Source organism: Coregonus clupeaformis, chromosome 7 (genome assembly GCF_020615455.1).
Source record: "Coregonus clupeaformis isolate EN_2021a chromosome 7, ASM2061545v1, whole genome shotgun sequence".
NCBI lineage: Eukaryota > Metazoa > Chordata > Actinopteri > Salmoniformes > Salmonidae > Coregonus > Coregonus clupeaformis.
Genome location: NC_059198.1, coordinates 6,469,404 through 6,484,704, shown reverse-complemented (window position 1 = coordinate 6,484,704; position 15,301 = coordinate 6,469,404). Strand labels below are relative to the sequence as shown.

General features: G+C 43.1%; 1 protein-coding gene across 1 annotated transcript; it reads left to right on the top strand.

The window, feature by feature from the left end:
• Window positions 1-2,366: 2,366 nt before the first annotated feature.
• On the top strand, window positions 2,367-3,506 carry LOC121570375 (4-galactosyl-N-acetylglucosaminide 3-alpha-L-fucosyltransferase 9-like). Its single transcript, XM_041881834.1, has one exon. The coding sequence runs from the start codon at window positions 2,377-2,379 to the stop codon at window positions 3,379-3,381; it is 1,005 nt and encodes a 334-aa protein (XP_041737768.1). The 5' UTR covers window positions 2,367-2,376; the 3' UTR covers window positions 3,382-3,506.
• Window positions 3,507-15,301: the final 11,795 nt, after the last annotated feature.

Sequence of the window (15,301 nt, the reverse complement as noted above, 5' to 3'; positions counted from 1 at the left end):
GCCTATCTGTTTACATTGCAAAAATCCAGGAACTTTCAATAAATTCCCTAGTTTTCCTAAAATCCTCCGGATTTCCTGCTTATTCCCTCCTGATTCCGGGAATCCTCCAACTGGGATTTTGGAAAAAACAGGGAATTTATTGAAAGTTCCCGGAATTTTGCAACCCTAGCTCTATCTAAATCATAAACATAGAGGGCTTTCATAGTTTACAGAAGGCTTGTAAGATAAACAAGAACTGAAGGATGTTTGGCTGATCACAGGTGTACATCCAAAATATATTTGGATATACTGTATCTCAATGCAAGTGTTGGGTTGAGCAAAGATTTCAAGCAAAAAGGCTGTGTTTAGACAGGCAGCCCAATTCTGATATATTTTTCACTAATTGGTCTTTTGACCAATCAGATCAGCTCTGAAAAAGAGCTGATGTGAAACGATCTGATGTGATTGGTCAAAAGACCAATTAGTGGAAAAATATCAGAATTGGGCTGCCTGTGTAAACACAGCCATAGAAGAAGCAAATTAATATCTGATTTCAAAAGGACTCCTCCCAAAGAGCAAATATTTACTGTATGATGACAAGTTGATTCTTTATCCTAGGATTAGTATTTTGAGTATTTACATCCTCCTTCTCTGATATTTACACTGTATTACACGTATGCATTGTCTTTTAAAATATTATTTCAATTCCATAACACTCTACTTGCACATCATATACCAGGGCTCTCCAACCCTGTTCCTGGAGATCTACCGTCCTGTTGGTTCACTCCAACCATAATCTAGCACACCTGATTCTAATAATTAGCTGGTTGATAAGCTGCACCAGGTTATTTACAACTGGGGTTGGAGTGAAAACCTACAGGAGGGTAGCGCGCCAGGAAGAGGGTTGGAGAGCCCTGTCATATACCAAGCCACATCGACAAAACTAAGCACATTATGAAGGTGTGTATTTCTTTGACAAATTGCACACGGCAGGCTAGAGGGCAGTGTGTCTAAGGTGTGACATGAGGGGCAAAGGCTAGAGAGGCTGTCCCTCTGCCTGCAGTGACACACTAGTTCTAGGCTTATCCTCACTCAAGGATGTGGAGGCACATGAGTGACTCAGCTAGGTGTCAGCTGTGGCTTTAAATCAAAGCTAGCAACATCATTCTGATTAAGTTCAAAGTTATATCTCAGAGCTAGCAGGTAAGCACACCTCACCCAGTATGTTGTTTCCTTGAAGAACAGTGTGGAATGTGGTGCAGATATGTAGATATTACTTTTTGGATGTAACTGTTGCTCTGTATGTTTGAATGGAGTCTGTCTGTCTGATTTAATGCTGAGTTTCCTATACGGTTAGTATCAAGTGTGTGTGTGTGTGTGTGTGTGTGTGTGTGTGTGTGTGTGTAAAATTGGTTATGTGTTAGAAAAATGAATTTGTCTTTGTCTTTCTTGTAACAGACAAGTCGAAACAGAAAGAACAACGGAATTAAAGTTTAGTAAAATACCATCTGTGATGTTAGTAAAGTGTGTGCACAGGTGTGTGTGTATATATATATTATATATATATATATAGCTGTATTCATGTCTTTAAATATTAGCTGGCTTTATGGCAACTTGTTGGTATCAAAACATTCACACAGGTTTATTGTTATTGCCTACCCTGGTAGTTCCCATTGCATAACATGCTATCATTATTTGACTGCGTAGTACATTTTACTTAAAACCTGTCCTTATCTCATTGGTAACCCTTTAGGTTACATATCCTGCAACCTGAAGTGAATTACCCCGGGCAAGGGTGAAATCACAGCCCCCAACACTGAGTCCCATGACTCCTTAATTCAATAGTCTTACTATATCCTCTGAGTTCAATATTTATTGATCTATCCTATATGCTGGTTCAGAGGCTGGACTCTATACACACAGTAGCCAGGATAAGTATCCAGAGTATTTGTTTAGTTTGACCACATGGCTCATTTGTTTCTCTGGATGGGAAGCATGTCCTGTGAACTCAGGATCTTAGTCACAACCACTGCCTCAGTCACTTCAGAAGTCACTAACCTAACAGAAACTTGAGCTTGTCTTAATGACTTTGATTACTGTTATGACAACCATATAATATGCATGACTAGTGAAGCAATGAAACGGTCCGCTGATAGAGCACTAGCCTTGTCAGCAGATGTCTGCCCTCACCCTAAAACCTGTCTGTGGTTAGAGTTTATGATTGACCAGTATTCCTCGTGCTAAAATAATCATTGTCAACTTTACGAATACATGCAATAATAGAGTGATTAGATGTGTTTGCCTGTTCTTAATAAACTGAAAAACAAACAGCCTTTCCTTTTGACAGGCCAAATGATGTGTCTTGGACCAAGTCGTAGAATTGGGCACCGGAGCCTGATGGGCATTCTCCTGCTGGGCTGCTTGCTGACCTGTCTACTGTACCGACCCACTATCACTTGGCTCCTTGTCCTGGCCAAGCACTTCCAGGCGGAGCACAAACAAGACGTTACCGTGCTGGTCTGGCACTGGCCATTTGACCATCCCTTCAAACTGAACTCCTGCAGGTCCCTGTATAACATTGAAGGCTGTCACCTGACAGACGACAGAGAGCTGTACAGTCAAGCGGACGCTGTTCTCATCCACCACCGAGAAATCAAAGAGGATTTATCCAACCTGCCCCAAGAACCACGGCCCTCCTTCCAGAAATGGGTGTGGATGAATTTCGAATCGCCGGCACACACGAATAGAATACCTGGCTTGGAAGATCTGTTTAATGTGACTTTGAACTACAGGCAGGATGCAGACATCAACATGCCTTATGGCTCTCTCGTCCTTCGGACTAAAGAGAAGGAGGAGTTTGTCCCGCACAAAAACCGACTGGTCTGTTGGATCGTTAGCAACTGGAAGCCAGAACACAAGAGGACTTGGTACTACATGGAGCTGCGCAAATTCATCAGGATTCACACCTACGGGAACCCTTTCAATAAAAAGGTGTCTCTTAGTGAATACAGAATAATTGTGGCCAGCTGTAAATTCTACCTGTCTTTTGAGAACTCTGTCCATAAGGACTACATCACAGAAAAACTCTACAACGCTCTCAAGTTGGGCGCCGTTCCTGTGGTGATGGGCCCATCAAGAGAGAACTACGAGAAGTTCATCCCTGGAGATTCCTTCATCCATGTGGATGACTTCCGCTCGTCAAGAGCCCTGGCCAAACACCTCCTCTTACTGGACAAGAATGAGGAGATGTACCGTAAATACTTCAAGTGGCAGAGGATCCACACAGTTAGCATCAACGACTTCCCCATTCAGACAGCCTGCAACAGCTGTGAATACATCAGATGCCACCCTGAGAATCAGATGGTTACTGAGCTCTATAAATGGTTCTGGGAGGAAGGATGATGAGACACTTGGAGCGAATCTATTACAAATCTACAATATCTACTTCTTCCATAATCAGGGATGGGGAAAAAACTGAGCAAAATGTATCTTTTACACAATGGCAAAAGTGCCAAAAATTATATTTCATTAAAGGACAGTGTTGTGATTTCAGAAAAAGACTGAAAATACATTCACCGAACTTCCATTTTTACATTTTTTTTTACATTTTAGTCATTTAGCAGACGCTCTTATCCAGAGCGACTTACAGTTAGTGAATACATATATATATATAATTTTTAATATATATATTTTTATTTTTATACTGGCCCCCCGTGGGAATTGAACCCACAACCCTGGCGTTGCAAACGCCATGCTCTATCAACTGAGCTACATCCCTGCCGGCCATTCCCTCCCCTACCCTGGACGAAGCTGGGCCAATTGTGCGCCGCCCATGAGTCTCCCGGTCGCGGCCGGCTGCGACCGAGCGACTTCCCCCACTTGAACAATTGTTAATGGGGTGTTACAAGTAATTAGGATATTTTTTTTACTTTTCTTATATCCTCTTTGATCTACTGATGTTAACTACCATACCACACACCACCTCGATCTGCTTGTTTACTACTGGGTCGTTCCACGAAAAGAGTGTCTTTCACATCCCTTTTTACATTGGGGCACAATATAGAAATTCTGCACCAATATTGAATTTGAAAAGCCTGTTATAATAAATGAAGTGCCTTTTTTTTAATAGACAAAATGGAGAATTCAATATATCTGATATGTATACAGGCTTGCTAAAGTGCCAAAATTCAGCATTTTGACATATCCCTCTGTCAACCCTTTCACTTCTAGGAAGATTTTAACCCACTTAATCCCCAAATTTCTCCAAGTTTCAACATAATTGTAAAGCCATAGCTTTTTTGCTTTGACAAAGTCATCTCTGAAGATTATTTATTTCATGTGATTAATGATTCATTTATGTCTGTCCCTCATTTTAAGGTCAACCCTGTTACGTGAACTGAACTTTCGTTTTAAAATCGTGAAACTATTCCTTTTTAAATATTTTTTTCTTAAGTAGCATTGAACATCTAATAGTCAAATCATAGAGTAAAAGCAGGTTAGCTGGTTCTACTCTTTTTGGCAATTTTCTGGTGTTTTGTGGTGGAAAACTGAGCGGGTCGAGCAGAACACGTCAACCCTGTTACTCATAGATAGACAGGCTTTCATTCAATTGTCACTCCCTTTTGCACACAACAAGCTTCCATTCCCCCTGTCACAAGGGGATGAATGGCTTATTTAAGAATAAATTGTCAACCCTGTTATGTTTTTGGCATTTAATAGGCACTTACTATAGTCTTTTTTTTGTTTTATTTTATTTTTTAAGATGGGAAAATGTTTTTTTTTTTTATGAAGTTGAACATGTGCTCTTTAAAACAGAATGTATTTTTGACCATGTTACACTTCTCAAAAGGCACTAAATTGGTGGAAAGACCCTATTAACGTTACTGTGAGAAAGATTTGGTTTTGAACTGTAAGACCTGTTGAGAAAGTCTGGTTACTGTTGGAAGGACTATAGCACTCCTCCCTCTGGTCACTGGAAGAGACTCCACTGCTATCAGTCCTGCTTTTTCTAAACAACATGATTGGGGAAGTGACAAAGGGTAATATACAGTAGGTCTCACTCATATACAGGCAGTACTCCCTGTACAGTCAACAGTTGTTAGGAAATTGCCTTTTACTGTAATGTGGTTGCTTGGCTGTCACAGTGAATGTGTCATGTATTTTCACATGTTAAGGGACCTTGTTCGCTCCACTAGTAGGCAACAGGGTTTGATCTCAGAGATTCAGCGTATGAATTAGGAAAAGAAAGGTAGATGTGGTCTCCAGCACAGTGGCATTACTAAATCCAGCTCACACACCTGTTACAATACCACTCTTTACTGTCACCCAAGGGAGTTTTAAAGACGTAAATTATTATTTGCTGCAGTACACTTGGCGACCACTAGACTGCACTGCAACCCCACTGTCCACATCATGCACTTTACATTGTTGAGAAACCATTTGCGTCGGTGTGAATATGAATATTTATATATGTGAGAAAATGAATACCATTTGTCATATAAATGAATATCTGAGCTCAAATGAGAGGATGGAGAAATGGTGGAGATTAGCTTGTTGCTTAATGGTTTAATTGAAACCTGCCGCTAATTAGCTGTGGCTAGAATCACACAAACTTATGAACAACTCCGTTTTTTCTTCTTCGGCTCTTTCAAATGTGGAGAATAGAATGTGGCCCCGGAAATGAGTGTAAAATGACTGCATTATGAAGAACTCTTATCTTTATAATAAGTCTGCCCACAACTTTCACCATCATCATGTTTTGATCATGGAAGCTATTAGAATATTTCATATGTTGCATTGGAATGTAGTGCAATACTCTGTTCTTCACTGTAGCCTGTCTATGACTACCTCCTATTTCTATCTCCAACCTCCACTAATGTCAGTTAATGTCCCATACTGATGTCATCATTACCTAACTATGTGGTAACACATATGAGATAGATGACACAGTGTTTACTCTAAGACTTAGTCATGCGTCAAGGGACTGGCTCTGTGGTTTTCATAAAGGTGTAGAATACATCTATGGATGAATCTGGGTTTGGCGGATGCCAGGCGAACACTACCTGCCGAATGCGTAGTACCAACTGTAAAGTTTGGTGGAGGAGGAATAATGGTCTGGGGCCATTTTTCATGGTTCGGTCTAGGCCCCTTAGTTCAAATGAAGGGAAATCTTAACGCTACAGCTGTCACGGATGCCGCCGAGGCTGCTCCTCCTCCTTGCTCGGGCAGGCTTTGGCGTTCGTCGTCCCCGGAGTACTAGCTACTACCGTTTGATGTGTTCGATGTTTGTTTTGTCATGTCTAGTTAGTGCACCTGTTTCGTATTCTGTATTGATTGTGTCACCTATAAGTTCCCCTATGTTATGTTTGTATCTTGTGTGTTATTGTTCCACCTGTCGTGTTTAGATGGGTTCGGTGCCTTGGCTCCACGTAGTTGTTTACGCACTCCGCGTATTTTGACTCTTCGTGTTTTACGCACTGCGCGTAATTGTTCGCCTCCAGTGTTTTGAGGCCGTTTATTTTGTATTCTATTTTTCAAGTGATAATAAAGTCGTTTTGACTTATCCTCTGTGTCCTGCGCTTGACTCTACCACCGCATCAACACACTCTGACAACAGCATACAACAACATTCTAGACAATTCTGTGCTTCCAACTTTGTGGCAACAGTTTGGGATAGGCCCTTTCCTGTTTCAGCATGATAATGCCCCCGTGCACAAAGCGAGGTCCATACAGAAATCGTTTGTCAAGATTGCTGTGGAAGAACTTGACTGGCCTGCACAGAGCCCTGACCTCAACCCCATCAAACACCTTTGTGATGAATTGGAATGCCCACTGCGAGCCAGGCCTAATCACCCAACATGTGCCCAACCTAACTAATGCTCTTGTGGCTGAATGGAAGCAGGTTCCCGCAGCAATGTTCCAACATCTAGTGGAAAGCCTTCCCAGAAGAGTGGATGCTGTTATAGCAGCAAAGGGGGGACCAACTCCATATTAATGCCCATGATTTTGGAATAAGATGTTCGACGAGCAGGTGTCCACATACTTTTGGTCATGTAGTGTACCTGTCCATTACTGATGGCTGTCTCCCACCAGTCCCTTCTCTGTTACCCTTTCTTCTTGCCGCTCTCTGTTCTTCTCTCCCTCTTTCCCCCGCTTGGCTGTGAATTATTGAGCTCTTTCTTTCAAGGGGACCCCTCCCTCATCAGATCTGTGGGCCATCAAGCTTGCTGCTTCACCGCTCCTTCACCTCCAGCAACAGCCGTCCCTATGTCGCCTCCTGACATTGAAGAAATCACTCACATCACGTCACTCACTTTCTTTTCTACCACTCTCTCTCTCTGCCTCTCTCTCTCTCCCCCATCACTTGCTTGCTGTACATTTAGCTCTCCCCTCCCTTTTAACTTCCTCTTTCCCCTCATCATTTCTCTCTCTCTCCTGTTCTCCCTCTCTCTCGTGTGTTACTCTACCTCCCACCCTCGCTCAGTTTTTCTATAATGTCACGGCTCACTGGTGAGTGTCACTGAGTTGATGGAGGGGGAAAAAATGGAGGAGTGAGGCAATGGAAGGAGGGTTGATGCAAGGGTGTGTGTGTGTGTCTACATGTGTGAGAGACTTGAGAAAGAGATGAGAGGGAGGGATCTTTTGCCTGCGGGAGTGATGGTGGTGTAAAATGCTTCAGCTTGGTGAAAAAACAGCAGACAGTCAGTCAATGCACCTCCCCCCTACTATAACTACTACAGTTCCATGTAGACTGGTGCTACACAAAGACTCCCCAAGTGATGTTCACGTACAGTCCCCCAAATGACACCCCCTCTCCAAAACGCATCACTTTCTCATGTCCATCCTGGCAAACCTATGGTTAATGCAACGTATTGTTTAAAAAACATGTTATTAGCAACCTCTGACAGTGAGAAACACTTTTTGCTTGATAATTACATGACATTACATGGGAGAATACAGTTTGAACAGGTTGTTTCCATTCTCCCTTTTCATATTCATCTCACTACATTTCATATTCTGTTGATCTATTTCATGCTTTAGTGTGCAGTTTAGAACTCTAACTCTGGTGGATTAGTAAATGCCTGTTTGATTGTACAGAGAACAGCACCTCTCTCACTCTCAAATTAATTCAAAGGGCTTTATTGGCATGGGAAACATATGTTTACATTGCCAGAGCAAATGGAATAGACAATAAACAAAAGGGAAATAAACAAGGGAAACATTAGTAAACATTACACTCACAAGTTCTAATAGTCCCGTGTAGCTCAGTTGGTAGAGCATGGCGTTTGTAACGCCAGGGTTGTGGGTTCGTTTCCCACGGGGGACCAGTATGAAGAAGAAAAAAATTTATGCACTCACTAACTGTAAGTCGCTCTGGATAAGAGCGTCTGCTAAATGACTAAAATGTAAAATGTTATATTATTGGCTATGTACAGGGTTGTAACAATGTGCAAGTAGTTGAACTATGAAAGGGTAAATAAATAAACAGATAAATATAGGTTGTATTTACAATGTTGTTTGTGCTCCACTGGTTGCCCTTTTCTCATGGCAACGGGCCATAAATCTTGCTACTGTGACTGCACACTGCGGTATTTCGACTAACAGATATGGGAGTTTATCAATGTTTGATTTTTTTTCAAATTCTTTGTGGGTCTGTGTGATCTGTGGGAAATATGTTTCTCTCTCTCTCTCTCTCTCTGAGGAGGCTGGTGGGAGGAGCTATAGGAGGTTGGGCTCATTGTAATTACTAATCTACCGGAGTTAGAGGTTTGAAACCACATGTTTGACTCCATTCCATTTATTCCATTTCAGCCATTACAATGAGCCCGTCCTCCTATAGCTCTTCCCACCAGCCTCCTATGCTCTCCCTGCCTCCCCAGACAGCCCTTGTTGTGTTGGGTTCATTGTGTTCCTGGCAGAAAGCAGTGAAGCAGACCCTAACAGTCCATTTTAGAAGCTGCCGCTGTCTCTGATCTAAAGCACAATCAGTGAGACATTTTGCCTGGGTCCAACAGCAACATTAAAAATTCAATACACGAGTGCACTGTTTAATACAATGATGTTCACGTGTCATTTTTCTTTATCTATCTAAGGTCAGTCAATAGCATTGATTCAATCACCACCAGCAGGACAAAGGCATGGACACAAAAAAGCAACCATCCACAAAGCAAACCAAATGCATATAAACAGCACTAATACCTCAAATGGGGACAGTGCCGACCGGTACTATCTCTTTTGGGGCCCTAAGCTAATTTTGATCGGAGGGGCCCCCACTAACGCCCTAACAAGCCATGATACACATACAAACATGATCCTACAAACACACAAATGAAAAAGTGCCTGAGTGAACACACACACACACACAACCAGGCAGCCATCAGATGAGTGTATGTACAGGTAACTGTCAAAATAAAGTGCCACCACGAGCCGCCAGAACAGCTTCAATGTACCTTGGCATAGATTCTACAAGTGTCTGGAACTCTATTGGAGGGATGCGACACCATTCTTCCACAAGACATTCCATCATTTGGTGTTTTGTTGATGATGGTGTAAAACGCTGTCTCAGGCGCCGCTCCAGAATCTCCCATAAGTGTTCAGTTGGGTTGAGATCTGGTGACGGACACACACCCTTTAAACCCCATATGCTCCTTTGAGACGCCTCTTTCAAAGTCACTGTGATCTCTTCTTCTAGCCATGGTAGCCAAAATAATGGGCAACTGGGCATTTTTATATATGACCCTAAGCATGATGGTATGTTTAAATTGCTCAATTAACTCTGGAACCACACCTGTATGGAAGAACCTGCTTTCAATATACTTTGTATCCCTCATTTACTCAAGCGTTTCCTTTATTTTGTCAGTTACCTGTACATAGGCTTGGCCTTATGATTTTTGTGTGTGAATCATGTTTGCAGAAGGGACAGATGTGCTCAACCACCAAAACCGCACATTTGGTGTGAAATGTTGTTTTGAAGCGCCATGACAGCTAATCAAACAGATTAACAGCAACAAACAGCTGACGGGATCAAAATAAAACACAAACAGACAGACAGTAGATGGGCTACCGCCTGTCCGACTGACAGACAAATAGACAGACAGACAGATAGATAGATAGCACGTTAACACGTGATCTGTGCCTGTAGGGCTGACTGGGAGGTTACATAGACTATCAGAGACCTGTGAAAGAGGGAGGGAGGAATTCAAGGGGCTGCTTGAGCCAGGTACACCCCCAACCTGTAATAGCTATGGAAGCTACAGGGTAAGCCTGTGCTAGGCTTAGTGCGTTTTGTTGTTTTGTTTGAGAAGTAAGTCTGGTAAATATTCATTACCGGCTATCACCTATTGAGCATTGTAAATAAATATGGACACTTTTGATTCAGAGCTAAGACCGCATCTCTATGCTACCTGTTCTGCAGAAGTTTATAGAGAGAGAGAAAGAGAAGAGAGAGAGAGAGAGAGAGAGGTGTGAGAGAGAGAGGTGTGAGAGAGGTGTGAGAGAGAGAGTGGCCACCAGCAGAGCAGAGCAGAGGGGGGTAGATCAGAGTCAGGGTAGGAGTGCCCCAGCTCCTCTGATAGGTGATGATCTGTAAAGGAGGAAGTGGGAATTGGATGATCTGGTGTAGGTTATTAGTTGAGCTCTGTTAGACCATGTAATAGTCTCCCTGCGCAACAGGGGGTCTCTCTATTCCACCAGCCCACTGTACCCTGGATGATACCGCGATATGGGAGATACTCACAGTTCCACAACAAGCACAAACATGCAGGGTGGCTGTTTACAGGTGTGTGTCCGTGTATGTGTGTGTGTGGGGCGAGGTGCGTGTGCATAAGTGCTGATTTGGCTCTTCCGATCCCCACAGCTCGGCATTTCTTCACACTTTCTTCCTCTTCCTCTCTGCCCTCCAAACTCCATCTCCACTCCTCCTCCACTTGCCTCACACCGCTTGCTTTCTCACCCTCACCCTCAATTCGTCGTACATGCTTTTTCATTACCCCCCTCCCCTCCTTTTCCTACTGAGGGGTAAAAACAGCTTGAGGTCTCCTGCGTCTAGCTAGCCACTGATAACCCGGCATGGGGAAAGTGAGTGCTTTACAGTTATGAGACAGCTATCAACCTCTGTGACTTCAGCGGGAGCAGAGCAGAGCGCTGCAGAGTGGTGGCTACAATGGAGTGGGCTGGCTGTGGAGTGGGAGGCCGGGAGCCACGACGGAAGAGCTGGACAGACGTCGTCTGAGTGGCGAGAGGAAGTTGATTACTCACCAAAAATAATTTAAAAAAAGAAGCTCCAAGATAGGTTAGGAGTTGAAGAACTGGCTCTTATGAACTCTTCTGAAAGAGCAGGAAAAAACACAGCAGCACCCTGCTCCCACTTCATCGTGTGCAATTAGGGAATAAGTAGAGAAGTAGAGGAAATGTCTCCTCTCCATTATGGTAGATTGGTGTCAGAGTCTAAAAATAGACAGATCATGTTGATGAGTCACTCCAGGTAGGACCGGGTAGACTGAAGAGATCTTACCTTCCGCTCCTCTCCTCTTTTCTTCTCCTCTCTTCTCTCCATCCTCCACTTCAGACATGTAGAGCACCTGAGGATGTACCTAAGAACACTCTCCACAGTCTCCAGTGGAACACACAAGGAGAGAACTAGAGAAGTTTCACCTGCAGTAGATCCAGCAGTAATTGTGCAGTTTAACCGCAGGCACTTGTGGCTTATTATGTGAGTGTTTTTCCTATAAGCTTTTAGCTGAACACCAATGTAATAGTGGTTGGTATAGTCTCCCGAGCATAGCTATCAAATCAAATCAAAGTTTATTGGATAGGAGCTATAAACAGGGCAACCGTGTCTGTCGGCGACATCTTGTTGAGCACCGTTAGACTTTGTTCGAATGTGACACACACACAAACTTGTGCAAACACACACACACACAGACACACACGAATGCGCACACGCACATACGCGCACACACACACACACACACACACACACACACACACACACACACACACACACACACACACACACACACACATACAAACAACTGCAGTGCACATTTGACTGTGCAGTAATCCAGCTTTGTTTAAAGGGAGTAAATACAACAAATTAATCAATAAACAAACCCCCTGCCAGGGTATTTTATGTGGCATCTGTTTCCCATTCCTCTGCTTCGGCACAAAGGGCTGGCCGGGTGCCGCGGCATTGTGGCCGAAGCCTCTCAGTCTGGGTGGGGTGAGGGATCTGCATTGGGCTTCATTATACTCTCTCTCTCTCTAGCTCTATCGCTCTCTCTCTCTCTCTCTCTCTCTCTGACACACACACACCACACCACACACACGCCTTTATCTGTCGCCTGCAGTTTGGGTGTCTATCTGTCAAAGTGAAAGAGAGAGGGAGGGAGAGAGAGAGGGAGAGAGAAAATGTTTGAGGCAGTCTGTTGAGCTTTACAGGACAATGTACTGTACTTTAGAGCAGTGTTTCCCAAACACCCCCCCCCCCCCTCCCCCAGGTGCACTTTTTTGTTTTTGCCCTAGCACCACACAGCTGAATCAAATAGTTAACTCATCATCAAGCTTTAAATATTTCAATCAGCTATAGTTGAAGTCGGAAGTTTACATACACTTTAGCCAAATACATTTAAACTCAGTTTTTCACAATTCTGACGTTTGAGCCCTTCTAACAGCAGAACTCAGGAGCCTAGTAAAAATTCCCTGTCTTAGGTCAGTTAGGATCACCACTTTATTTTAAGAATGTGAAATGTCAGAATAATAGTAGAGAAAATGATTTATTTCAGCTTTTATTTCTTTCATCACATTCCCAGTGGGTCAAAAGTTTACATACACTCAATTAGTATTTGGTAGAATTTCCTTTAAATTGTTTAACTTGGGTCAAATGTTTCGGGTAGCCTTCCACAAGCTTCCCACAATAAGTTGGGTGAATTTTGGCCCATTCCTCCTGACAGAGCTGGTGTAACTGAATCAGGTTTGTAGGCCTCCTTGCTCGCACACACTTTTTCAGTTCTGTCCACACATTTTCTATAGGATTGAGGTCAGGGCTTTGTGATGCCCACTCCAATACCTTGACATTGTTGTCCTTAAGCCATTTTGCCACAACTTTGGAAGTATGCTTGGGGTCATTGTCCATTTGGAAGACCCATTTGCGACCAAGGTTTAATTTCCTGACTGATGTCTTGAGATGTTGCTTCAATATATCCACATAATTTTCCTTCCTCATGATGCCATCTATTTTGTGAAGTGCACCAGTCCCTCCTGCAGCAAAGCACCCCCACAGCATGATGCTGCCACCCCCGTGCTTCACGGTTGGGATGGTGTTCTTCGGCTTGTGTGGTGAATTATTATTAATGAACTGTAGAGTTTGATGGACTATGAAGTAGAACTGGGTTAATCAAGAGCATAAAGTTAGAATTCTTTGTTACTGGGCCAGGAATTGTATTGGGTAATTTAATTTCACCGTGTGGGTGAGTAGAGAGGGAATCTGCCCTAGGGTCAAATTGCTTGCTCTTACTTAAATCCATGGCTGTCTTATCTGATGAGAGACTGAAACTAGCTTGTGGCCTTTTGTCTCTCTCTTCAAACACAGTGAAGGGAGCGGCACCAGGGTTGAATGGAGTTTGGGCTAGACCTTTGTCTCCTTGGTATCTTCTTGATTGATTACAGCATGATGGGGTGAGGTTTGTGTATGTTTCAAGAATTTAGGGCCTTGTCATGTTTAAACTAAACATGAGTGTGTGTGCAAGACAGGGGAGCGAGTGATTGGTTGGAGTAATAGTTCAGCCGTCCTCAGGGACAAAGGAAGTGGGTGTGGAGTGATAAAGAGCGGGAAACTGAAGAGGGAGGGATTTAGAGCTAGAAGAGTTGGGGATGATGGTATATAATGTGACGTGAGGGAGGGAGAACGGTGTGCCACTCTGCAGACTGGTATCGGCTTTGTTGAAAACTTTAATAAAGTAATTTCTTGATGCAACAAAAACTCTGTAAGACCTTATTTGTAATAAAGTATAGTGGTTATTTTCCACAACACTTGCAAGCCCCCCCCATTTTTCTCCAAACATAACGATGGTCATTATGGCCAAACAGTTCTATTTTTGTTTCATCAGACCAGAGGACATTTCTCCAAAAAGTACGATCTTTGTCCCCATGTGCAGTTGCAAACCGTAGACTGGCTTTTTTATGGTGGTTTTGGAGCAGTGGTTTCTTCCTTGCTGAGTGGCCTTTCAGGTTATGTCGATATAGGACTCGTTTTACTGTGGATATAGATACTTTTGTACCTGTTTCCTCCAGCATCTTCACAAGGTCCTTTGCTGTTATTCTGGGATTGATTTGCACTTTTTGCACCAAAGTACGTTCATCTCTAGGAGACAGAACGCGTCTCCTTCCTGAGCGGTATGACGGCTGCGTGGTCCCATGGTGTTTATACTTGCGTACTATTGTTTGTACAGATGAACATGGTACCTTCAGGCATTTGGAAATTGCTCCCAATGATGAACCAGACTTGTGGAGGTCTACACATTTTTTTTTCTGAGGTCTTGGCTGATTTCTTTTGATTTTCCCATGATGTCAAGCAAAAAGGCACTGAGTTTGAAGGTAGGCCTTGAAATACATCCACAGGTACACCTCCAATTGACTCAAATTATGTAAATTAGCCTATCAGAAGCTTCTAAAGCCATGACATCATTTTATGGAATTTTCCAAACTGTTTAAAGGCACAGTCAACTTAGTGTATGTAAACTTCTGACCCACTGGAATTGTGATACAGTGGATTATAAGTGAAATAATCTGTCTGTAAGCAATTGTTGGAAAAATGACTTGTGTCATGCACAAAGTAGATGTCTTAACCGACTTGCCAAAACTATAGTTTGTTGACAAGACATGTGTGGAGTGGTTGAAAAACAAGTTTTAATGACTCCAACCTAAGTGTATGTAATCTTTTGACTTCAACTATATGTAGTGCTAAGGCAAAAAACAAAACGTGAACCCGGGGGGCCCAGGACCGAGTTTGGGAAACCCTGCTTTAGAGGGAGCTGGGGCAACATGGCCTGTTTCTCCTATCGCTATTCACGCTCCTATTTCTCCTGACTCCCTTTCTTTTCCTCCCTGCATCCCTCCCCCCTCTTTCCTTTCCTCAGTCTATTTCTCCCCTTCTATCTCCCTCCATCTCTCTCTCTTTTCCTCATTCTCAGCTGTCTTCCATACCTCAGGGATCTCATTAAGCCACTAACTTCAAATAAATAAAACAAAGTGCAGAGACAAAATGAGAGATCTATAAAAAAAGAAAACGGGGTTGTAATGAGCTTTCCATTTCCCTATTCTGGCG

Excerpts from the sequence above, each read along its gene's own strand:
- LOC121570375 (XM_041881834.1), top strand. The coding sequence starts at position 2,377 with ATGGGCATTCTCCTGCTGGGCTGCTTGCTGACCTGTCTACTGTACCGA.